Here is a 25,102-nt window from a genome sequence, read left to right on the forward strand (position 1 = left end):
GCATAAATGAACATTTCTGGAAGTATTCTGTGATTTGGGTCCTTTGATGGGAAAGCACTGGACGCATCCCTCCATGCGATATCTGGTGGGCCTGAGGAACCTCAGCTGTTTTTGTTGAATGGGTGGTTAGGAAAGTACCCCCAGAGGTGGCCGGCTGTAGCATGGGGAGAGGCCAACAGATGGACCCTGACAGAGGGAGCAGGTTGGACTCTGTGCTGGAAGACACCTTGCTTGGTGTCTAGGACTTGCCAGCTGGGTGGTGTGGGTTTTGTGAGTGTACAACCCATGCAGTCACCCAGGGCCCCAATGCTTAGTTCAATGCTCAATTGTCACCATCTTGACATTTTTAAATTTATTTTTAAGTAATCCCTACACCCAACGTGGGGCTCAAACTCATGACCCCGAGATCAAGAGCCGCATGCTCTTCCAACTGAGCCAGACAGATGCCCCCTGCCCCATCTTGACATTCTTAATAGGTTTTGAACAAGGGACCTTGCATTTTCATTTTGCCCTAGGCCCCCCAAATTGTGTAGCTGGTTCTGCGCACCAGCTCTGGTTCCTAGGCCCAGGACCCATTCTCAAGGAATCCTCTGGGAGAGTCTGGCGAATCTGGGCGGGAGGTGAGCCCGGGTGCGTCCTAGAACAGGTCATGTGTGTGAAACGGGGATCACGGAGCCTGCTTCACCCAGAGGAGAGGAGAGGACGAGGGCTGCAGGCTTTTCTCCAGTGAGGATCAGGCTGTGGCAATTCACTGCCCAGGAAAGACAGCCTAGACACCTCTGGTCCTCCAAGCCCCTGGCCAGCAGTCAGACTGTTGACAAAAATGAAGGTTTACAGGGATGGGGCAGATGCTTCCCTTGGGTGGGACGGACAGAGCATGCCCTGGCTCCTGGGCAAATAGCTGGTCTCCATGTCAATGCACACCAGTTCTCTTGAGACCTGGGCCCAGATATCCACGTTCCTGGATGCAGCCTGGTCTGGCCCATTGTGCTGGGGGAGGTGGTGGTGGCTCCCTGGAGACAGACTGTGGGAGGCTTGATGTTATCCTCTTGCAACAGATGTCATTAGGAGGGAAGAGCCTGAGAAGCCAGGCTAGACTGCATCGCCTAAGTCCTGAGACCCAGTTACACCCCTCTGAAGCCCTAGGGGTCCCCCAGGCAACCTGAGGCCAGCTCTGATTTGAGCTGGTCACTGCTCAGATTTAGGTCACTGCTTGGGTTGTGCACACCTGATGGTCTTTCTGCTCCTGCCGTGTCTTGGCCCTCACCTTCTTCCACTCCAGATTTGAGCCTTATCTTCTCTCCTCTGTGACTGATGTCCCCTGCCTCAGTTTCCCACGGACGTGTCACTTCCACGCTCTTGCAGTCCGTCCTCAGTGGGCAGGACCAGGGTTTGTTTCCTGCATTGTCCCTCGGTCATTTTTGACCAAGGGGCCTCTCATTTAATTTTGCACTGTGGCCCCCCCAAATCATGGAGCCAGCCTGCTGATGAGCTCACCGGGGCACGGAGGCCAGGTACGGAGGCGTTGGGAGGTCAGAACCTGACGCGGGGTTCTGAGAGGGCAGCGAACGTCCACGGTCCCACGGGAATGCCGTGCTGAGCGCCTACTGTGTGCAGGGAGGGCCGGGCCGCTACAAACAGAAGCCCCTTTCTTCCTAGAGTTTACCCAGGGGAGCGTTTAGAAGTAGACAAAGCCCGCCGATCCGGGGGCCTCCCCCTCAGGCGTGGGGCGAAAACGGGGGCGGCCGGGAGCGGAGGAGGGGCGTCCTCCGGTAGGGCTCAGACACCGCCCCGCCCGGGTCGCCGGCCTCCGAGAGCTGAAAGGGCCTCTGTGTTCTGTCCCCCCGCCTGCCCGCGGGCCAGCAGCGCACTTCCTCCGCTGCGCCAGACCCCGGAGGCTCCGCAGCCCCTCTGGGGACAGACGCAAATAGTTCCCGGCCCAGCTGCCCGGCCAGTTACCTTGGGAACCAAACTCAATCGCCTGACGTCACCCGGCCGTTGCGTAGCAACCGGCGTAGACACCCGCGCGCGGCCCCCGCCCCGGCGCTGAGGCCTCGGTCGCCAGGGACACGGCGGGGCGGGGCGGGGCGGGGCGGGGCGGGGCTGTCCTCGCCGCCCCTCGCCCGTCGGGCCGCGCCCCCGGCCCCGCCCCGGAGCTGGGCCCCCCGCCCCCCAGCCCCCAGCTCCGGCGGAAGGGGGCCGAGCCCAGGCGAGGAAGCGGCGGCGCCTGGCCTCGGGCGGCCGGCGAGGGCCCCGCGCGGCCTGAGCGCGACCCCCGGCCAGAGGCCTTTGTTTGCCGTCACCCCGTCTCACTGCCCCAGCTTTCCGTTCCAGTCTCGTTTCTCACCAGGCCCCAACCTGGGCTCCTGCTCTGGCAACGAGGAGCGGGTGGCCGGACGGGGGCGTTTTCATTCCCCTCCCCTCCGGGTCGCCCAGGAAATCTCTGCCTCGCTTGGCCACCCGCCTTGGGGGAGGAGACACCGGGCCCTGCTCACGCCACTCTGCTCCCATCCCTGGTTCGCTCCTCCGCTCCTGTGCCTTCCCCTGGTGTCTGCGCTGTGCCATTCACCTCCCTGCCCTGGCTGCAGTGTGACCAGGCCACCTCTGGGTGAGGGGGGGGCCTGCCGAGCGCCTCGCCGAGTTTCTGGCGTGGGCCTTGTTCTTGGGCTGCTCTGTCCCCCTCCCATCTCTGTTTCATACCACAGCCCATCATTACGTGCGGAATCCCAAAGCCCAGAACTATGCAGGGGCCGGCAGTAATCTGCCATCATGCCCTGCCCTGGTCTGCCTCAACTTACCCATCTTTGGTCAGGGGTAACCCTAACTTCCTCCTCTTGCTAGAGGACCTTGCTTCTCTTGTTTAAGTTCAGTGTGGTGGAGGCCATGTGTGGGAGGTGCTTTTCCTCACCAGAAACTGTATTTTGACAAGTACTAATAAAATGCAGGTGGTCAGAGAGGCCAAACCAGGTGTTTTAAGTGAATCCTATTTCCTCATTGGTTGATATTTAAAAATCAGAGATGCAGAGGAATATTTTTTAATTCATGGAGTTAGATGGAGTACACTTACGAATGCCTCAGATCTTTCCAAAGCACATGGTCGAAGGAAGCCTCTGACTGTGGGTAGAACATTTACAGACTGGTGGGAAAGGTGGTTTTTATCTGAAGGCCTCCACTGAGTTGCAGGGGGAGGTTAGAGCAGTGCCACCTGCAGTGAGGACAAAGGAAAGCCAAGAGGGGACAGGCTTCCTTAACTGCCTCCTTCTCCTCTCTGGGAGGGACACAGCTCAGGGTGCCAAGAGCCACCTGCTCAGGGAGGTGCCAGGAACTCTGGATGAGGAAGGCCTTTCCAACATGTGATCCAGGCTGGGCCAACCAGAGCACTCCCCCGGAGGAGTTATCAGGCCGGAGCAGGGAAACAGATCTTTCCTCTTAGTCTTGGAAGTGCAAGCTTGTGGGACTGGAGCCTTCAGGAGCCACGTTCCCCGCAAGGAAGAGAAGCCTGGAGAAGAGGCAGAATTGCCCTGATCCCGGGCATCTCCAAAGCCAGTTCTTCCTAGCCCTTCTCTGCCTGGCCCATCAATCTGGGCCATCAAGCTGTTTCAGGCTGGTTTCTGTCACTTCCAAATTAAAAGACTCCTGATCAATACACAGACAATGCAGAAAACCCCAAGGAAGGGAGAAAACTGACATTTGTCACATGCCACCGTTAAATGCTATTTTAAAAAATATGCATTATTGGTGATAGCATCCCTGTGAGGCAAATGGGAGACCTATTTTATAGATGAGGAAACTGAGCCTGGAAATCAGTAGGACCTTCATCTAGTATGTCAGGGTCCATTTGACGACGCCCCGGGGGCGGGGAGCAGCCTGCATTCAAGCACAGGTTCAGTGGGTACTGCTCTTCCAGAGACCCCCTCAGTCAGACCCCACCCTTGAAGGCCTTTGCCAAGGTGGGATCCTTTCTGGAGGACTCTGGGCCTTCTGCGGTCTGACTTGGAGCGCTATTCTACAAACATTGTCATGATCTTGGGCTCTGGGGGTGACCCCAGTGGGAGGGTCTATCCCCCTCTGTCCTCCTGCCATTGTTCCCCCCCCTTTTTTTTTTAAGATTTTATTTATTTGAGAGAGTGTGTGCATGAGCGGGTGGGGGAGAGGCGGGGAGGGGCAGAGGGAGAGGGAGATGCAGACTCCCCGCTGAGCAGAGAGCCACCTCGAGTCAACTCCATTGGTGGTATCTTAGAGTTTATTCTGAATAATAAGAAATATATATTTGGTTTCTGCCTCACCCCTGCCCGCTTCCTGGCACAGAACTTCTAAAACTCTTAGAATTTCTTGAGTGGTGAGAGGGGTGAGAGGAGCATCTTTTGTTCTTTATAATATGCCCCTTTCAAAGATACCTGAGTTTGTGTAATTGACTCTTGGAGATGGGGGGCTAGAAACCAAGGAGCCAAACCTGGGATTAGAAAGTTGAAACTTTCAGCACCCTCTCCACCTCTGGGGGGAGGAGAGGGGCTGGAGATTGGCTTAATGACCAATGACTTAATCAGCCATGGCTATATAATGGAACTTCCATAAAAACCCTGAACATGAGAGTTTGAAGAGTTTCTGGGTTGGTGAAAGCATCCACGTGTCAGAAGGGCGACACATCCCAGCTCCTGGGAGACAGAAACTCCTGTGCTTGAGACCCTTCTGGACTTGGCCCTCTGTACCGCTTCATCTGCTTGTTCATTTGTATCATCTATAATATCCTTTATAATAAATCAGTGATAGTGTTTTCCTGAGTTCTATGAGTTCTCTTAGCCAATTATCCAACCTGAGGGGAGAGTCGTGGGAATCCCTGATTGTGGCCACATTAGAGAGAAGAGTGGGTACTCAGGGACCTGAAGTGGGGCAATCTGGTGGGACTGAGCCCTTAACCCGTAGGGTTTGTGCTAACTCAAGCTGGTGCCAGAATTGAATTGTAGGACACCCAGGTGGGTGTCTGCAGAGAATTGGAGAATTGCTTGGTGTGGAAAACCCACACATTTGGTGTCAGAAGTGTTGCGAGTAAAGAAAATTTTCTTTTAACCCCCCTTTCTCTCACGGGTGTTTCTCAAATCCCCAAGCAAACATCCTCAAGGCTGGGCTTTGGCCTCGCGCCCTCCTGCTGCAGGCCAGTGCTGCCTTCTTTCCAGCAGAGGGCGCACCCTCCACTCTTAGGGACTGGAAGCTCGGGAACCAGGCGGTCTCGGAAATGAGGCTTGCTTTTAGCCCAGAGAGGATCCAGTCTTTCATTTAAATATGTAAATGTGTACTTAAGACCTTAGTTTACCTTTACACTTTGTTACCTCCTCCTGGGGGGGGGGGGGACTGCCCTTATCTGTGGTCACTTTCTTTTGGAGACACTCTTTCCTGGATAGAATCTGTGCCTCACCCAGGCAAACCTATAAACTTGACCACAATCACATGGTGACTTTAACCAATTAGGCAAGCGGCTGTAGACTAAACAATAACATTGTCCTTAGAAAACAAGTAAAAACACTGACCAAGATTTAGCTCCCCTCCCTTTTTTTAACCATTCTCAAGATGGTGTCGAGTTTCTAACTTTTCTTACAATGAAGCTTCTCTTTAAAAAGATCTTTTTTTTTTAAGATTTTATTTATTTGACAGAGAGAGAGACACAGCGAGAGAGGGAACACAGCCAGGGGGAGAGGGAGAAGCAGGCTTCCCTCCGAGCAGGGAGCCCGACGTGGGGCTCGATCCCAGGACACTGGGATCATGACCTGAGCCGAAGGCAGACGCTTAACGACTGAGACTCAGGTGCCCCCCTTTAAAAAGATCTTTGAACTTTTTCCACAGTTTGAATTTGCAGTCCCCCTACCCCCACCTCCCCGCAAACACACACACATCTCAGATGGAAAAAATCTGCAGCCTCTGGACACAGGTTGGGGTCTCTGGAACACAGGCTCTGAGGCTGAGGGGGCGGACGGGAATGGAGTCTGCAGTGCAAATCCCAGGTCACCCGGGCCAGTGCCACGGCACTCTGGAACTGGGGTTGGACGGTCAGGCCTGAGCCCCGGGCACAGACCTGGCCACGACGTCTCTGAAGGGGCCCTCACTGAAGGCTGTCCGCGGACGGCTGGGGGCATGAGTCCCTCACTGCGCCACGGGGGTGGGGGGCGCATAGTGTCCGTCCTGCTGTCTGCCAGGACTTGTGGGTGCCCTCCCACAAGCCAAGCCGCAGCCGGGCTCAGACACTAGGATGTCATGCCTGCCCTGCTGGCGCTCAGCCCAGCCTAAAAGTCTCTTTATGCAGAACCTCTGCTTACAGGCCCATCTCTCAGCGGCACAACACACACCCAAAAAGCTGGTTGTTGATTCTGGAGGAGTGTGGGTGGTTGTCAGGTGTTAACCCTAGCACCTCAATGAGAAGAGTGAGGAGCTGCCAGCTTTGTGGGGGTGAATTAATAACTGTGCCTTGGTTCTCAACACCAAAGAGTACCCTCCCTACAGCACCCCATTATCCTGCTCATTCTTTTTTTTTTTTTTTAAGATTTTATTTATTTGACAGAGAGAGGCAGGAGAGAGGGAACACAAGCAGGGGGAGTGGGAGAGGGAGAAGCAGGCCTCCCGCCGAGCAGGGAGCCCGATGTGGGACTCGATCCCAGGACCCCAGGATCATGACCTGAGCCGAAGGCAGACGCTTAATGCCTGAGCCACCCAGGCACCCCTCTCCTGCTCATTCTTTTCCCCCTCACCCACCACCTTGTTCCTCCCCAGTAGTGCTCCCCTTGTTCCATGTGCAGCCCGCACTGTGGCCCCCATGCCCGTAATGGGTGGGAGCACTCCCGCCTGCCGACAGCTTCCCTCTGCCCAGGGACTGGGGCCTTTCCCCAGGTTCCTGCGTTGGGCCTTTCCTTTCTCCCTCTGGCATTTTATCCAGAGCTGGGGTGCTCCCACTTCTGTCCGTGTCTCACCCTCAGCCCCCAGCGTGCAGGTCTGCCCTTCTCCCTGGGTGCACTAGCACCTGGATGCCTGGGGGGGGGGCCCACCTACAGAGAAGTTGCCCCGGGGGATTTGCCCACATGACTGTGATTCCGCAGCAGAGAGGAAGGCTGGAGCAAGCAGGGAAAGTCAGTCCTTAGCAAGGAGTCCACCGAAGCGTCTGTAACTATAATCACGGTGACTGCCAACATAGAGCACTCAAGTGCGTGCCAGGCACTGTTCTATGAACTTGACTCATTAACTCATGTCGCCCTCACAGCCGCCCGATGCAGTAGGTACTGCTATTATTGACATTTTACAGATAAGGAAACTGAGGCATAGGGAGATAAAAGTAACACACACAGTTAGTAGGAGGTAGAGCAGGATTCGAGGCAGCCTGGCCCCCAAGGCCACACTCTTTTACGACGCTTTAACACGCAAAATGGTGTGGATCCAGCAGCTCTTCCTGTGGGAACCCCCACTGCTGGGCTGAGCCTGGTGCCCACCCCTACCCCCTCAGCCCCCCAGGTAGGTGTGAGGCCCAAGCCAGGTAATGAGGTATTTCATTTCCAAAGCCTCAGTGATGGGTGCAGGAGAGCGAGCAAGGGGGCCAAACCTACCAGAGCTAGTGAGAACAAGGGCCTCTGTCTTTGCAGGAAGGTGGCTGAGCCGCCTGGGAATGGAGCCAGCAGGGGGGTGGCAGGGCCAGAGCTGGAGAGACAGACAGAGCCCTGAGGACAAGGCTGAGCCCCGGGTCCAGCCACGCCCACTTGGCAGTTATGCTTTTCGGCTGATCCCTTCAGCTGCTCTGGTTTGAGTTTGGTTTCCGTCCCTTCCTTCACCTTGGCAGTCTCTCTGGGACCGTGCCTGCCAGAGAGTGGCGCTTACCCGGTTCAGAAATCATTTGCGGAAAGCATTTGGGGTCTACACTGGCAACGTGGTCACCTGTCCTCTGTTCTGGGCTCAGGTCAGCTCGAACTGGCCGCCGCCCTCCCCAGCTAAGCGCGCCTCAGGCCTGCCTCAGCTGGTGGTCCTGTCCCCTCTGTCGGGGGGACACCACCGCTCCCGTCTTTTCACGCCTGACTCAGGTGATCCTCTGGAAGACCCCAATTCCTGGGATCTGAATGGACAATCTTCCTCCTCTGAGCATTTTGCTTTCACGGTGAGGACGGTTCATGTCTCACCGACAGAAAGTGGCAGCTCCTCGAGAAGAGGGTGTAGACACACCTGTCTCTACATCCCCTTGCGGCCTGGCATCCCACTTCCTCATGGGAGCCACCTGCAGGGTCGGGGTGGCAAAGGCGTGCCTCTGGGGGCCGGGCAGGTGACATCAATCACTATGCAGGCCAGGTGCATCCCTCTAAAGAGGGCAGCTCGACTGCAGTTCCTCTGAAGAAATAAGGCCTCAAGGTTTTTTTTAAAAAAGATTTTATTTATTTATTTGACAGAGAGAGAGAAAGCGAGAGCAGGAACACAAGCAGGGGGAGTGGGAGACGGAGAAGCAGGCTTCCCGCCGAGCAGGGAGCCCGATGCGGGGCTCGATCCCAGGACCCTGGGATCATGACCTGAGCCAAAGGCAGACACTTAACAACTGAGTCACTCAGGCACCCCAAGACCTCAAGGTTTTTTAAGAGACACAGAAATCTATTTTTTTAATCCATAATTTTATGTTAAAATCTCCTGGTTTTAAAGTGTTAGCAATTAATACACAATTTGAGAAACACTGTATGGGGCGAACAAACGCATCAGTGGCCAGTTTCTGACCAGGGCTCCCACTTGCCGACGGCCGAATGAACAAAACCACGGCCAGGGCTGAGGCAGGGAGGTGTGCGGAGTGGGACCCGCATTCGTCACCGGGCCAGGGGCAGGAATGGGGCTGATGTGTCGCTGGAGCGCCGCTCACCAAGTCCCGTGACACCCTATCCTGCCAGGCGCTCCCTTTCCAACGTAGACATTTATAAAGAAACCTGGGTCTAGGGTGACCAACTCGCCGCAGTTTGCCCGGGATTTTCCTGGTTTTACATCTGAAAGTCCCACATCCCAGGAACCCTCTTAGTCTCAGGCAAACCGGGACAGTTGGCCCCCCTGCCTAGATCCTGCTCCTGCTCCTGCCCGGCCTGCTGGAGGAGAGACGGCGGCTGTAACGTGTGCGCTCGTTAGGTGCCAGACGCCGCGAGGTAGGCCCTGCCTCGTTTCCCTTACGTCTCCTAAACATCCTCACCGTGTGGGCCCCTTCTCCGTCCTATGGGTGAGAATCGGAAGTTCAGAGGGTGAAGCGACTTGCCCAGGATCAGTAACAGCACTGGGGTGTGAACCCACATTGGTCTGGCTCCGTCCTCTCAACCTCACTGGGGGGTCCCAGCCCGCAGTGCCGGCAGGGCCCCCCCAGCCCGTTACACCAGCAGGGCTCCCCCAGCCTGTTACGCCAGCAGGGCCCCCCCAGCCCATTACGCCAGAAGGGCCCTCCCAGCCCGTTACACCAGCAGGGGCCCCCCCAGCCCGCTACACCGGCAGACCCTGGGGAAGGGGCAGGTCTCACTGCCTCAGGAACGCACTCACCTGGTTGGAGGTCCAGCCAGGGTCAATGTTTGCAGGTCTGAGGCCCCCACGCCTGGCACCCCCATCCTGCCAGGCTCTGCTCTTTCTGGACTTCATCCCCCAGGCCCCCTGAACAGGACAACCCGAGAAGCCCTCAGGGGACACCTTTCTGCGCTTAGAAAATAAACGCTCGCCGGTGCTTTATTGTCCGATCTGGGGAGAGCCAGCTGGGGCAGGGGTGGGCAAGGGAGCCGGCCTGAGGGTGCCAGGGCTCTCAGAGGCTGCTGAGCCAGTCCTTCGGGGCTCCCTCCGTGGGGCTACTCAGAGTTTGGGCCGGCGTGGGCCTGGCCGGGAAGAAGGTGGCTGGTCAGGAAGCGCATGACCGAGCGGACACCCTCTACAGTCCTCTGCTCCACCGTCTCCAGCACGTGGGTGACGGAGCGCAGGGCCGAGCTAGTCCCGGCCATCAGCCCAGAGGAGAAGGTGCTCCCCAGGATGCTGGAGACGGAGCGCAGGCTGGGCCCAGTGCTGTACAGCAGGTCGGTCACAGAGCTGTGGCCGGAGGCCAGGAGAGCCGTGGCCATGCCCACGGTGGTCTCAGACCACACCAGGACGTCTGCCAGGGAGCTGATGGACCCCCCACCTCCGCCCAGCAAGCTGGTCATGGAGCGCATGTAGGTGTTCTCCTCGTTGGCCTCGTAAAGCCTGGAGTCTAGGGACCCCCTCCCCAGGGCCGCCTCTTGGGGGCCAGGCGAGGGCGGGGTGCTGCCTCCCGGGGAAGGAGGCAACTGCTGAGCCTGCAGGTCTCCCGAGCGGTCCTCCAAATCCCCCGCAGTCACTCGCCGGGACCCGGCTCCTGGCAAAGCTTCAGTGTCCGCGTTCAAGGCCTCCGGACCCTCCGGTCCCTCCTCAACAGTTTCGGTGGTGCTGGTGGCCTGACTGCCAAGCTCGCCATCCACGTCTGCCGCGCTCACGATGGGCTGAGCGTCCACGCTACCGCGGAGCTGAACCTTAGTCCTTGGGGTAGTCGGAGCTGACTCTCGTTCTCCGCCCGGGGTACCTGCCATCTGCCGTGTCTCTTCCGCCAGGGAGTCACGCAGGGACGTCTGAAGGCTCTGAGTCACGCCCGGGTCTTGCACCGGTCTGTCGCGTGCTGGGTCCTGGGGGCTCGTGGACGTTTGCCGAGCACTTGAGGCCTCCGTGGGCTCCCGGCTGTGCCTTTCAGCAGCTTCAGGCCTGTCCTCATCCCCAGACGCTGATGTGGGTTTGGAGGTCACCGACTCGACGGATGACGCTAAAGCACCGTTAGCCACTGGGGCATCTGCAGGGAGGGGGACCTGATGTGGGGACCCCTCAGTAAGACCGTCCGTGGGTCTGCTGTCGCCATGTGTGCGGATGCTGGCATCTCTGGCCTCTCCCGAGGGTCTGCTGGTCATCTGGACCCTCGGTCACTTGTGCTGGCTGAGGGAGTGGCCACGGCCCTGCTCGCCTTGTTCAGGCAGCGAGGTCACAGGGGGCTGTAGGCAGCTAGCGATGTCATAGGTACTTGTGCAGCGAGGTCCTGAACCTCTGGAGGGGCTGCCCTAGTGGGCTGAGTCCATAGGACACTTTATTTATTAAAGATTTTATGTATTTATCGGAGAGAGAGGGAGACAGCGGGAGAGAGAGAGCGCACCAGCAGTGCGGAGAGGGAGAAGCAGGCTCCCCGTGGAGCAGGCTCGATCCCAGGACCCCGGGATCATGACCTGAGCCGAAGGCAGACGCTCAACCGACTGGGCCACCCAGGCGCCCCACGGGATAATTTACAGCTGAGTTTGCAGGTACATGAGGAGAGAAAGGCAAATGTTTTGGGGAAAAGTGGAGGTGTGCATATAGATGCAGGGGCTGGTGCCCACAGGAATCATGGGACGGGTCTGGCGATTTATCGATGAACATTTATTTATTAACATGTTATTTATTAACATTTATCTAAATGTTAGAAGGAACCAGTCCCAGCACCTCTCTGTCCACACTGGTGACTCAGGACCCGGATTTGGCCAGTCTTTCGGCAGAGAGTCAGTTTCCCAGCGGTGGTGAGGAGAAATAAGTGAAGACTAAGGGCCTGGGCAGCTCCCAGCAATAACCATCTTTGGTTATGGGGCGCCATAGACTGAATGTGTCCCACCCCAAAATTCGTAGGTTGAAAGCTAATCCCCAATGTAATAGTATTTGGAGGTGCTTAGGTCATGAGGGTGGGGCCCTTGTGAACAGCGTTGCTGCCCTTATAAAAAGAGCTGTCTGGCCCCCTCCTCCATGTAAAATGCAGCCGGAAGGGGGCGATCTACAAACCAGGAAGCGGGTCCTCACCAGACACTGAACGGCGTGTGCCTTGATCTTGGACTTCCCAGCTTCCAGAACTGTGAGAAATAAATTTCTGTTGGGGTGCCTGGCTGGCTCAGTCAGTGGAGTGTGTGACTCTTGATCTCAGGGTCGTGAGTTTGAGCCCCACGGTGGGCGTGGTTTACTTAAAAAAAAAATTCTGTTATTTATAGGCACCCCCTGCCCCCAACCTGCCGCAGTCCATGGTGTTCTGTAATAGCCCCCCAACTAGACTAAGATAGAAATATGTGCTGAGAAGTGGGGGGCTGCTGCACCCAAGCATGTGGACACAGCTCTGGAACGGGGTCTCAGGCAGAAGCTGGAAGTGTCTGAGCTCCATGCTCAGAAAAGCCTTCACTGATGTGAAGATCTTTAAGGGTGATTCTGGAGAGAGCTGGAAAGGGAAGGAGAGCTCTGGAGAGAAAGCCTCAGTTTTCTCCGAGAACCCCTAATAATCCTGGACTGAACGTTGGGAGAAATATGGATGGTAAAGGCATTTTGACAGGGTCTCAGATGGAAACGAGGAACATGTTATTGGAAACGGGAGGAAAGGGGATCCTTGTTTTTTATAAAGTGGCAAAAAACTTAGCTGAATTGGGTTAGTGTTCTAGTGTTTTCCAGAAGGTAGAACTTGCGAGTGATGAAATTGGAAGAAATTGAAGCAGTTTCTTTCTTTCTTTCTTTTTTTTTTTCCACTGAGGCATTTTATTTGCACATATGATTTACATCCCTAGAAAAAGAATCCCAGGAGTTTCCCTCCTGTGTGTTTTCGTCTTGCTTCTTCTTCTTTTTTTTTTTTTTAAAGATTTTGTTTATTTATTTGACAGAGAGAGACACAGCGAGAGAGGGAACACAAGCAGGGGGAGTGGGAGAGGGAGAAGCAGGCTTCCCGCGGAGCAAGGAGCCCGATGTGGGGCTCGATCCCAGGACCCTGGGATCATGACCTGAGCCGAAGGCAGACGCTTAATGACTGAGCCACCCAGGCACCCCCCCCAGCACCATTTTTTAAAGAGACCGTCTTTTCCCCATTGTATATTCTTGCCTCCTTTGTTGTAGATTAAGTGACCATATAAGCGTGTATTTATTTCTGGGGTCTCTATTCTGTTCCATTGATCTCTGTGTCTATTTTCTTGCCAGTACCACACTGTTTTGATTACTATAGCTTTGTTGTGTATCTTGGGATTGTGATGCCTCCCGCTTTGTTCTATTTTTTTTATTTTATTTTTTTTAAAGATTTTATTTATTTATCTGTCAGAGAGAGAGAGAGAGAAAGAGAGAGCACACAAGTAGAGGGAGAAGCAGACTCCCTGCTGAGCCGGGAGCCCGATGTGGGACTCGATCCCAGGACCCTGGGATCATGACCTGAGCGGAAGATAGATGCTTAACCAGTTGAGCCACCCAGGCGTTCCCAGCTCTGTTGTTCTTTCTCAAGATTGCTTTGGCTATTCAGGGTCCTCTGTGGTTCCATACAAATTTTACTATTATTGGTTCTAGTTCTGTGGAAAATGCTGTTGATATTTTGATAAGGATTACATTTAATCTGTACATTGCTTTGGGCTGCATGGACATTTTTTAGTAAACTCTAGGCCCAATGTGGGGCTTGAACTCATGACCCTAAGATCAAGAGTCACATGCTCTACCAACTGAGGCAACCAGGCACCCCCATTTTAACAATATTAATTCTTCCAATCCGTAAGCATGGCATATCTTTCCATTTTTAAAAATATTTAATTTATTTATTTGAGAGAGAGCGCGCGCCAGGGGCAGAGCAGAGGGGGAAGGAAAGGGACAAGCAGACTCAGTGCTGAGCACGGGGCCCCATGCAGGGCTTGATCTCATGAGCCTGAGATCAGGACCTGAGCTGAAACTGACTGAGCCAACTGAGTGCCCCCCACCTTTTTTGGGGGGGGAATATCTTTCCATTTTGAGCAAGTGTGTTTGGAAGGGGACACTAAGGGTGTGGCCAAGCAAACATTTAATATCATCAGGGCTGTCACTCCCTAAGTGCGAGGGCAGATGAGGGGGGAATGCAGATCCGGGTCTGGCGTCTGAGGGGTGGCCAGCGTGGGACCTGGGCATGAATGCCGGGCACAGCCACACATCGCAGGCTATATTCCCTGCGCTCCTTGTGACACAGGATGAACAATCTCCATCTTCCTGCTCAGCTGGGCTGGAAGGGCGGAGAATAACAAGAGAGCTATAAACCCCTGAGTATCCTTTGGAAAAGTGCAGACCCAGGTAATAACTGGGGCTTATGCTCTTTGTTAAGAAGGGGGCTGGAGTGGAAGGTTGCAGCCTGTCACACTTGTGCTTCCCCTGGGGTTCTCAGCTAACAGTTAGTGACTACTTGCCACAGGCGGGAGAAGGAGCCAAGCATCTAATCCTTCCAACTACTTTGTTGTCTTTAGGTAGGTATACATCTATTATTATACCCATTTTACACACGGGGAAGCTGAGCCTCAGAGGGAAGAAGTGACTCATGCAAAGTCACACTATTAATAAGCACTGAATCTGGGTTTTGCACTTTGTCTGGCTTTGGAACACGAGCTCTCCAATGCCATCTTTTTTTTTTTTTTTTAAAGATTTTATTTATTTGACAGAGAGAGAGACAGTGAGAGCAGGAACACAAGCAGGGGGAACGGGAGAGGGAGAAACAGGCTTCCCGCTGAGCAGGGAGCCCGATGCGGGGCTCGATCCCAGGACCCTGGGATCATGACCCGAGCCGAAGGCAGACACTCAACGACTGAGCCACCCAGGCGCCCCTCTCCAATGCCATCTTATATCCAGGGTGGGAGAGTAAAAATACTGGATGACTGGCATGGTAAGGACACTGGATAATGCAGACAGAGGTCTACCATAATCGCATCACATCAGTAGGTAACAGCTGGTGTCACTTCTCCCGGGCACCAGGTTCAATGCTCATTAAGCATTTCTTCTCCCCATGAATACCCTGCTGCCATGTCAGAGGTCAGAGGGCAAACCCAAGTTTGTTGGGGTGGGAGGGACCAATTGGTACAAACTTGTACCTTGTGAAAGAATCACGGAGCAGACTGCTAGTTGCTCATCCTAGTAGCCCTTCTTCTTTAGTATCACAATCCCGATTTTATTCAGGGTGGCTATGTGCTCAGCCAAAGGAATACATTGCCCAGCCTTCCCCACAGCTAGGTAAGAGCTTCTGGCCAATGAGATGCAACGGAAGGTATTGAGTGGAATTTAGAAGACTTAGAGAAGTCTCTAAGACTTAGAGAAACTAAGTGCACAGCAAGTTCAATGACAGCTGCCTGACTCCAGAGCGCAGACCGCCCCCCACCCCCCGGCCCTGCCTCTAGTTAGTAAGTTCTTGATGTCACTTCATGGACAGCCTGTGGCCCACTAAGACCATCAGGCACTCTTCATAGGCACTGAAGCCAAGCTCCTTGTCCCCGCCTTCTATTGGAGTTCGACTTTGATTCTATACGTTGTAATTTACACTTAGCTTTGTTAAATCTCACATGCCTTAAAAATCTGTGGCAAGGAAAGATAAAGTAGAATAAAGAGGGATTAACGTCAAAGAGCAGAGGATTATTAAAATTTGGAGACAAAAATATTATTTATTTACACATAAATATTAAACAGTATTGATATAGAACATAATGTGTATCTATTCTGTTATACGTAATATATATATATATATGCACACATATATGAGAGAAAATATATCTAAGAGTTTTTTCCCTTAATTTAGTTCAAAAGTTTCTTGCCTTTATTAAGTAGTGTTCAGAGGAGGAAATTAGTTTCAGAAATGTTGCCTTTGGGGGCGCCTGGGTGAGCAGGTGGTTACGTGTCTGACTCTTGGTTTCAGCTCAGGTTATGATCTCAGGGTCCTGGGATCAAGCCCGGCATTGGGCTCCACTCTCAGCGGGGAGTCTGCTTGAGATTCTCTCCCTCTGCTTCTGCCCCTCCCTTTGTGCTCTCTCTCTCTCTCTCTAAGTAAATAAACAAAATCTTAAAAAAATGTTGCCTTTGATTTCTTTCCCATTCCTGTTTTGTAGGGACAATGACTCTCCTATTAAATAAATAAATGTTCTCACTTTAGGGTAACCCCAGTTTAGGGACCATTATGCAGCTGTATAAAGCCTACATAGACACATGGGAAAATGCTTGTTAAATACTATTACTCTAAAAAGCAGGATACATTATTGCACGCACACTATGTGTATTTGCCAACACTCTCAGCTGGCAGTGATGGAAACCCAGCTCAGACTGGCTTAAGCTCAAGATAATAATAAAAAATGAATTTGTTGGTTCGCAGAAACCTATAAAGTCGAAGGGAAAACTTCCCTACAGCAGGGCTCAATGGTAATGTCAAGATTCAATCTTCTGTCTCCCCTCTCTTGGCTGGTGCTAGATTTGTAGGAAGATGTCATCCAGCTCAGGCTGCCAACAGCTCTGGGCCCATGAGCGGCACTGCTAGTTACGTGGATTCGGCAAACCTCAGGCCTGAGCCTTGTGGGCTTCTGAAGCCATCTCTACAGCCCAGGGACTGCATCCTGGTTGGTCGGGCCTGGCGTGGGGGCGTGGGGTCAGCCCCACTGACACGGACGGCCTACAAGGGGTAGCTGAATGGGTCTCCAAAGGATTTTGGGGTGCTGTGACCAAAAGAAGGCAGATGCATGCTGGGTGGGAAACACAGACAAGATCCACTGTATGGTGAGCACAGACATGTAAAAGGGGGTCCACTGGGGACAAGCTGACAGGAAATAAAGCCAATTGCCCAGCAGCTATTCCGATTACTGTAACAAAATCAGGAAATACATATAAGAAATAATTAAAGGGGCGCCTGGATGGTTCAGGCTGTTGAGTGTCCGACTCTTGATTTAGGCTAAGGTCATGATCTCAAGGTCGTGGGATCAACACCCCACCCCCGGCCCCGTGGGCTCTGTGCTCAGCGGGGAGTCTGCTTGAGATTCTCTCCCTCTCTCCCTCTGTCCCTCTCCCCACTCACATGCTCTCTCTAAATAAATAAGTGAATGAAATCTTAAAAAAAAAAAAAAGAATTAGGTAAATAATAAAAAGAAAAATCACCCTAAGCAATAAGGTGGGCTCAGTGGGTGGGAAGTCTGTTATCCCAGCCCATACAAACTCATACACACATACACGCACATCCTTCAAACACACAGAAATGCCTGATTAAATACTGTTCACGATAGATTAAGTACATAGCTGAGCTACGACGAATGGGAGATCTCGAGGTTCTAGAAGGGTAAACTTAACCAGGAATGGAGGTGGGGATTGGAGTATAGGCTGAGGTCAGGGGTTGGGGACTTTCTAATGTCAGAACAGGAGCTGTGGCCTTAGGGTCCAATACAGGGCGCTGTGTGTAGAGAGTTTAACCCACAAGCTGGGGCCCTGGGTGGGCTGCCCCCCATCAGTGTGAAGGGTTCCAGCAAGGCTCTGCCCATCAAACCAGAGAGACAACTGGCTGTCTACTCATCCTTGGTTGGGGGTTAAAGTCACATGATAATAGGAAGCTTCTGCCTGCCTTGGAGTGTTGCTGTTGGAATCGGACCCAGAAGTGACTGCTTCCCCATAACCTCAGGCCCCATAACCGGCCCACTGAGCGCTTTTCTTCCCAGCAAGGTCAGGCGGGCAGCTGGAAACCAGCCTCGGTGGGATTATTCACACCATGGAAAGTGGCTATCAATCAGGGTTTTTTTTTTTTAAGGTTTTATTTATTTATTTGAGAAAGAGAGAGAGTACGAGCGGGGAGGGGAGGGGCAGAAGGAGAGGGAGAAGCAGGCTCCCCACTGATCAGGGAGCCCAATGCTGGGGCTCGATGAGGGGCCCGATGAGGGGCTCGATCCCAGGACCCTGAGATCATGACCTGAGCCGAAGGCAGACGCTCAACGACTGAGCCACCCAGGCGCCCCAATCAGGGTTTTGTTTGTTCCCAGGGAACTGGTGGTTTACGGGCACACTACTGAATCAGATTACAATCTTTTCCCAACAGGGAGGCTGTGCGCCCTGCCCTCTGAAGTGGACAGGCCTCAGGGTTCCCTTCTGAGGAACCAAGGGGGGCCACCTGGGCTCAGATCCTGCTGTTGTAATGAGCTGTGTAACTAAGGCAAGTCACTTAAAATCTCTGTGCTTCGGTCCCTCCGTCTGGAAACTGGGGAGAGCAATAGTCTTTAGCTGTGGTATAATGAAAAATATGTATTTGCTCTTTGTCCTGGGTTCCTGGCCCAGAGCTCCTAAAGCCTGCGGAATTTGTTGGTAGGAGTGTCTTGTGTTATTCATGAGGAGCCCCTTCTGACCATACCTGAGTTTGTGGTAATGAGGTGGCCAGAGAGCTTCGGGATGGGACTTGTCTCCAGAGAAAACAAGCCTGTGGAACGTGCAGCCCCAGCCCCTGACCTGGGGATGGAAAGGGGCCGGAGCTTGAGTTAATCATGAAAGGCCGATGATTTAACCAGTCATGTCTGCACAATGGAACTTTAATAAAAACTCTGAAAAGGGAGCTTCTGGACTGGTGAACACATCCCCATGCAGGGTGGGTGGTCACCCCAACTCTTTGGGGACAGAGGCTCCTGCCCCTGGGCACCCTTCCCGACCTCGCCCTATGTACCTCTCCATCTGGCTATTCATTTGTATCCTTTGTACTGAACTGTAGTCCAGAGTACAGTGTTTTCCTAAGTTCTGTGACTCTTTCTAGTGAACCTGAGGGGACCAGGCAGAAGTGCAGGTGGCCTGGGGACCCATTTGCTGCTGGCGTCTGGAGTGGGGGCAGTCCTGTGGGACTGAGTCCCTAACCTGTGCGGTCTGTGCTGACTCCTCAGTTCCAGCTGGGGTGGGCCCGGCAGCACGGATGTACGAATGCAAGGAGGGGATGAGATAATGCTCTCAGGAAGCACAGAGCCTCGGGGAGCGCTGGGCAGCATGTCCATGATGGCGATGAGCCATCTTTTTTGGACAGGCTGCCTGCCATCAGGGCTCATGGATGATTTGCTCTTTCCAGGAGTCTCTTCACCAAATGAGCCCAAGATTCCCTCGGAGGGGCTGCCTGCCCGTGGCGACTCCCAGGTCATTCCCCAGACCTCACTCACTAGAAATCCATCCCCTGCCCCATGAGTAATATTCCTGTAGTTGCTGCAGTGAATGAATAATTCACTTTGCCCGCACTGGGAGGGATGGGGTGTGTTCCAGTACAATGTGCTTTTGCCAGGCTCCCCGGGGATTCTGGTAGCAACAAGCCCTGCCCCTCCCCAGCACCTTTCCCCTTTGAGGTAGGCTTGCCCTCGACCCTCCGCTGACTAGTGGGTGGGTGATGGGAGTCATCTGTTTGGAGCACCCAAAGCCAGGAGGGTGTGCAGTGGGGAGACGGTCTGGCCCCAGTCCAGCTCTAGGGATGGGCCTGATGACCGAAGCTGTTTCCTGGAGGGGTCACTGCATCAGGCACAGGCCTTCATGCAGTGCTGGCCATGGAGTCATGAGAGTGAGGTGAGTTCTTTTGGAGACTCTGGGAGGTTTCCTTACTTATTAGGAGACCCAGGAAGAGGTAGTCCTCCTCTGCTCTTGTACATGATCACATTTAGTTGGGTCTCTTGTAACCATGAGGGCACCTGGCCTAAAAAAAAAAAAAAAAAAAAAAAAAAACCCCCAAAAAAAGGGGGGGGAGCACCGGGGGGATTGTAAAGTAGGGCAAAGGCTTGATCAAACTATACCGGCAGCCACCTAGCCACTAGATTTCCTGTGATGAGAGGTGATTTTTTTTCCAAGTTGTTTCAGGAAATTGATCCAGGGCTTTCTGTTATAGCAACCAAAGCCACCTTAAGGAACAGCATCTCTAGCATGAAAGTCATTCAAGGAACCTAAGCTGTGGAGGACCCACAATCCTACCTCTCCAGAACACCCTGGGGCCTCTGGCTACCATGACTACTGCTCTCAAGTCATCTCCCTTCTGCCTGAGCTTCAGACTTCTCCATCCCAAGACTTCTGCCCACACTGGTCCAGAAATCACCCCATAGGGTCCCTCCCACAGCCTTCCTTGGATTCTTCCCTGGCACTGGCATTGAGCCAAAGCCACCACTATGGAAGGAGCACTGTAGGGCTCATCAAAAAACGCAAAAGCTGTCATTTCTCCCCAGAGTCTACACTAAGGAAGAGAACCATAAACCAATCTAGTCAATTGGCATCTATCGTGGGTTGAATTGTGGGGCCCCCAAAGATATGCCCCTATCCTAACCCCTGGAACCTGTGAATGTGACCTTCTTTGGAAAGAGGGTCTTTGCAGACATAATTAAATTAAGGGTCTTGAGATCATCCAGAATTAAGGTAGGTCCTAAATCCAATGACTAGTGTCTTTATAAGAAAAGAGAAGTGTCCTGTGTTTTCTTAGATTCTGTAAGTCTGTTTAGCATCTATCAATCACAGGGTCAAACTATTGGCCAGAGTATTTACCTCTCTCCTGCAAGTCAGCTTGCCAGGAACTCTCCTTTCTGGGGCAGATGGGCTATCTAAGGCTGAGCCCCCACCCACCTTCTTATCTCTTACACATCAAGCCAGTATTGCCCCTGCCCCAAGTCACCCCAGGACCAGGTACCAGCAGCTAGAGACCACTCCTAGAGCCCAAAGCCTGTTGGAATTATTCAAACTAGCCATTCTTAAACTCTTTACTCTGCCTTGCTTTGCCCTTCCTGAAGAAACTCCAGTTAAGACTCTGGCCTGTGCCTTCCCCTTGCTCCTGTCTTCTGCCTCCTGACCACCTGATGTTTCCCATGTGGCCCTGTGTGGCGGGGCATGCCCCTTCTCTCAGGAAGTGTGAGTAACACATTCTTTTAATGGCAATGACCTCTCTGGGTCATCTTTCAATCACCTCCATAAATTAAAATCCCTCGGGTACAAATGACGCAATATGGGAGAAGGGGAAGGGAGACCAGGCACAGGGAAGACAGCCATGTGAAGATATTGATTGGAGTGATCTAAGTCGAGGAACGCCAGAAACCACCGGAAGCTGCAAGAGGCAAAGAAGGATTCTACCCTAGAGTGTTCAGAGGGGGTATAACCCTGCAGACACTGTGATTTCAGACCTCTGGCCTCTGGAACTGTGAGAGCAGCTAACAGTGATGACCAGGTATTGGGTCTTCACTCTCAACATACGCACAGACACAACACTACTTAATCCTCCCCACAAGGCCTGTGGTAAGCACCATTATCCCATTTTATAGATGAAGAAAGTGTGGCTCAGTCAGGGCAAGAGCTGAGATGTGAGCCAGGCCATCTGGCCAAGCCCCTAAGGCTGCGCTCTTAACTACCGTATGATCCTTAACCACTGTACTGATCCAAGTCAGAATTTGCCTCCACAAGCCTGTGCAATCACATGGGGGGGGGGGGGCACCAGTCCTCTCCCCTATCTCAGAGTCCCTAAGGCTGCCACCCGCTCTCTATGCCTGCTGTGATGGGCGCTGTTCACGTGGTCACTGCTCTGGCTGTTGCCGCCCCAGGCTCCCATGGCTGCTCCCGGGAGTGTGGGCCTGGAGCCTTCTGAAGCTCTGCTGCCCTGGCCCCATGTCCCCCCTGACCCCGCCCACCTTGAGGAGGGTGGTGCGCATGGACCCTGCCTGCCAGTGAGACCAACTTAGGGACCTGGGAAAGGCCCTGGGGTTCTGACTCTTTGGCTGGCTGCTCCCCAGGTGCTCGGTCCTAGCTCTCAGCTCCCAGGGTAGCTTCTTTGAATATTGGTGCTCCAAGGGAGGGGCTCCAGATTCTACATCTTCTAGAACTCCCACTTCCTGCATGTTGAAGACACTGAAGAGATGGAGCACCCTAGAGCTCCATTAGCAGATGGTATGGGAATTCCACTTAAACGTACACTGGATTGATTTGTTTGGAATAGGTTAATAAGCCCCATGGTGTGGGGACTGAGACCCCAAAGGAATTCTCAAGGGACAAAAAACAATTGCCACTCTGCTTTCTAAGGAGGTGGGTGCTGTTAGCTGAAGGTCTTTGTTTAGAAAGAGCTGGGTTTGGGCCAGGAGCCATACCAGCCAATTTGTTCTGCAGGAGAGAAAGAGTGAAGGTTTTGAACTTCCTGAGAAAGGAATGCCAAGTTACAAGTGGCAGCCCTGAGAAGGGAGGCAAGGTCAGGCCCCCCAGGGGTGGAGCCGGGGAGGCTCAGGAGAACAGAAATCTCTATAGGGAATTTTTAAGTTCTTTGTGTGGGGTTCTCCAAGGTAAACTCCTCACCTTCTCCACAACATCAAAAATCACACTTGTTTTCGAGTGCTTTTGTGTGAGTGCTGACAGCCAGGGGACTGCAGGCCCTGGGGGAGGGTGTGCTCCTTTAGGCTGGCTTGTAGCTGGGACACAGAGAGCAGGGGCAGTGGAGGGCCGAGGTACAAAGTGGTGCTGGGGCAATTGGTTAAGTGTTTGGAAAACCTTGGGTAAATTTCTCACTTTCACTCCCAGATTTTATTTTATTTTATTTTTTTTAAAGATTTTATTTATTTATTTGAGAGACAGAGAGAGAGGGCATGAGCAGTGGGGAGGGTCCAAAGAAGAGGGAGGAGCAGACTCCCCACCAAGCAGGGAGCCTGACATGGGGCTTGATCCCAGAACCCCAAGATCATGACCTGAGCTGAAGGCAGATGCTTAACTGACTGAGCCATGCAGGAGCCCTTCACTTCCAGATTTTAAAGAGGTAAATGCAAAGAAAGAAAAAAGAGAGAGGTCATAAGTAAACTAAAAGAAAAGAGTTCATTTTGGGAAGGAGAAGTACTTTCTAAACATAAAAGCCAGTAAAGAATTTTCAAAGGGAAAAAATAGACACAGGTCTAAAAAACAAGAGCAAACCACAATCTGGGTAAAAATATTTGCTACAAATACCACAGAGGGTTAGCATCTGTACTATTGTTGGGGAGGAAAAACTTTCCTCTACTCTTGTAAGGTTCTTCTGGCTGTTCTAAGAATTAAATTGACATGAAACAGATTAACAGGAGAAAATAAAACTTTAATTGCAGGAACCCCACATACATGAAAGATTCAAGAACAGAAAGGTAAAATGAGGTATACATGCCATCCTGAGCTAAGGAATGGGATAGGGGCCTAGGGCTTCAAAGAGGAGGAAGGCAATTCACAGGGCATTAAGAAGAAGAGCAGATGTTTGGTAATTAGATGTTTGCCCTGCTATACAGATGGGTCACTCAGATAAGATTTATCTCTGGTAATAACTCTTATTCTGGGAAAGACCCCCAATTTAGATTCTTCTAGGTAATTAAGGAAGGGGCAAAAGTTTCTCTTGAGCCCACAGGGTCTTGATTACCTTCAGCTCAAAATAGTCTATATGCAAAAGTAGCACATTTGAGGGGTGGGGGGCTTGTTCAGGAACTTTTTACTAAATAGAGCTTCCAAAGAGATTGATAAGATACCATTAATACCCAATAACACAGTATGCAAAAGACAAGAAAAGACTATTCACCAAAAAAATCTAAGTAACTAATAAACATGAGAAAATATTTGACTGTATTAGTAGTCTAAGAAATATAAGATAAAAAAAAAAAGATCTCTTTAGGTGGTGGGTTTATAAGTGACTTAATAAAATTGCTATCTTTTGGTGAACTGCATTTTCTAATTTTTTCTATAGTAATATCATTTCTTCCTTGCATTAAGAGAACATCCTGAAAGCACATGATACTGTCAAATATCAAATGACTAGCCAGTGTCAGAGACTTTTAGTTTTGGTGGATCATGGGCAAATTTTTTTTCTTTCAAGCTTTTGTGCATTTTTAATTTATATGATTCATTTATCCTTCAACAACAAGTAAATATCACTTTAAGTATTAGAACAAATTTGCAAGTTAAAATAAATTCCTTCTTCCCAACTTCCCAGAAGTCTGCGCCCTGTATGCAAATAGGATTCCTGGGGCCACCCAAACACCCACTCCAGAGCGGAAGACTAACTGAACTGAGAGACTATCCCTCCCACCTCTATCTTCAAAACAAAGGGGGTACTTTAACTCTCCCCAAACCACATGTACACCCCCTCAGACAGCTCCAGGGTCCACCCTGATGCCTCTCCACTCTCTGGTTTGGCCTGCCGGCTGCAGTAAGAGGACTCTGGGCAAGTGCCTGAGGGCCCAGGAAGAAGGAGTGGGCCACCCAGCCTCCTCAGAGGCTGGGCTGATGGCCATGCAGCACCCTGAGGGGGCCCTGGTGTAGACTAGCTTTGAGAGATCAGAATCAAACTGTGATCCCTCTGCCCACAAGTCCCACCCCCCATCCTCATGTTACTCCTGGGTGTCTGTTCTGGACTAAATTGTATCCCCTCAAAATTCACATGGTGAAGTCCTAACCCCCAGTACCTCAGATTGTGTTTGGAGAGTGGGCTTTTAAAGAGGTAATTAAGTTAGAATGAGGTCATTAGGGTGGTCTTTAATCCAATATGACTGGTGTCCTTATAAGAAGAGGAAATTTGGACAAAGACACACACTGAGGGGAGAAGGGCATGTGAACATGAAGACCATCTATAAACCAAGGAGAGGTGGGGAACAGCCCTCCTTTTTTAGCCCTCAGAGGGAAACAACTCTGCCAACACCTCAATTTCTGACTTCTGCCTCCAGAACTGTGAGAAAATCTATTTCTGTTGTTCAAGACCTCCCAGTCTATGGTACTTTGTTATGGCAAAGTACTGATGAATAACGGTGGATCATGGGCAAATTTTTTTTTTTTTTGCTCCGGCTGATGAATAACAAATCCTTGAGCACAGGATTAGGCTCTCATATAGAATCTCAAAGAGGTTAAAGATAGATGTCTCCTTGCAAAAGCTGTATTACCCAAGTTGAGAGATAAGTTACCTACCTGTTGTCACAACACAGCCCCGTGCGCCAAATGCACCTTCCCAGGAGTGTGCAGGTTCCCAGAATCTAGGATGTTGGCAAGACTTACAGATAGGGCCAGCCAGAGGCCAAACCATGGGGTGTGGTGGGGGTGGGGGTCACAGGGCTTTGCCCTCAGGCTTCGCAGCTCTTTCCCAGCCCCGGCCATCTGCTAGTCATCTACAGGGTACAGGGCTGGGGAATGGGGGTGCGTGTTGAGGGGGCAGAGCCTTGAGCTACCCCTCCCATTTATAGCTGCCACCCTGCATGGAGCCAGCTTTGCTCCGTCTGTCCGTAGGGCATCCTGCAGGCCGCGCTGCCACATTTTCTTTTAAAGATTTTTATTTATTTATTTATTTATTTATTTATTTATTTATTTATTTATTTATTTATTT

At 52.2% G+C, this 25,102-nt stretch overlaps 1 protein-coding gene and 1 long non-coding RNA gene across 2 annotated transcripts in view; one reads left to right on the plus strand and one right to left on the minus strand.

Moving 5' to 3' along the window:
• LOC118011949 overlaps nucleotides 1-25,102 on the plus strand; it is a 45,460-nt gene that overhangs the window by 2,132 nt on the left and 18,226 nt on the right. The gene's annotated exons all lie outside the window — the stretch shown is intronic.
• Nucleotides 9,819-11,777, minus strand: TEX44 (testis expressed 44). Its single transcript, XM_035006891.1, has one exon. It carries the CDS (start codon nucleotides 10,935-10,937, stop codon nucleotides 9,819-9,821), a length of 1,119 nt encoding a protein of 372 aa, XP_034862782.1. The 5' UTR covers nucleotides 10,938-11,777.

Source organism: Mirounga leonina, unplaced genomic scaffold, assembly GCF_011800145.1.
Source record: "Mirounga leonina isolate KUSES-001 unplaced genomic scaffold, KU_Mleo_1.0 Mir_151, whole genome shotgun sequence".
NCBI lineage: Eukaryota > Metazoa > Chordata > Mammalia > Carnivora > Phocidae > Mirounga > Mirounga leonina.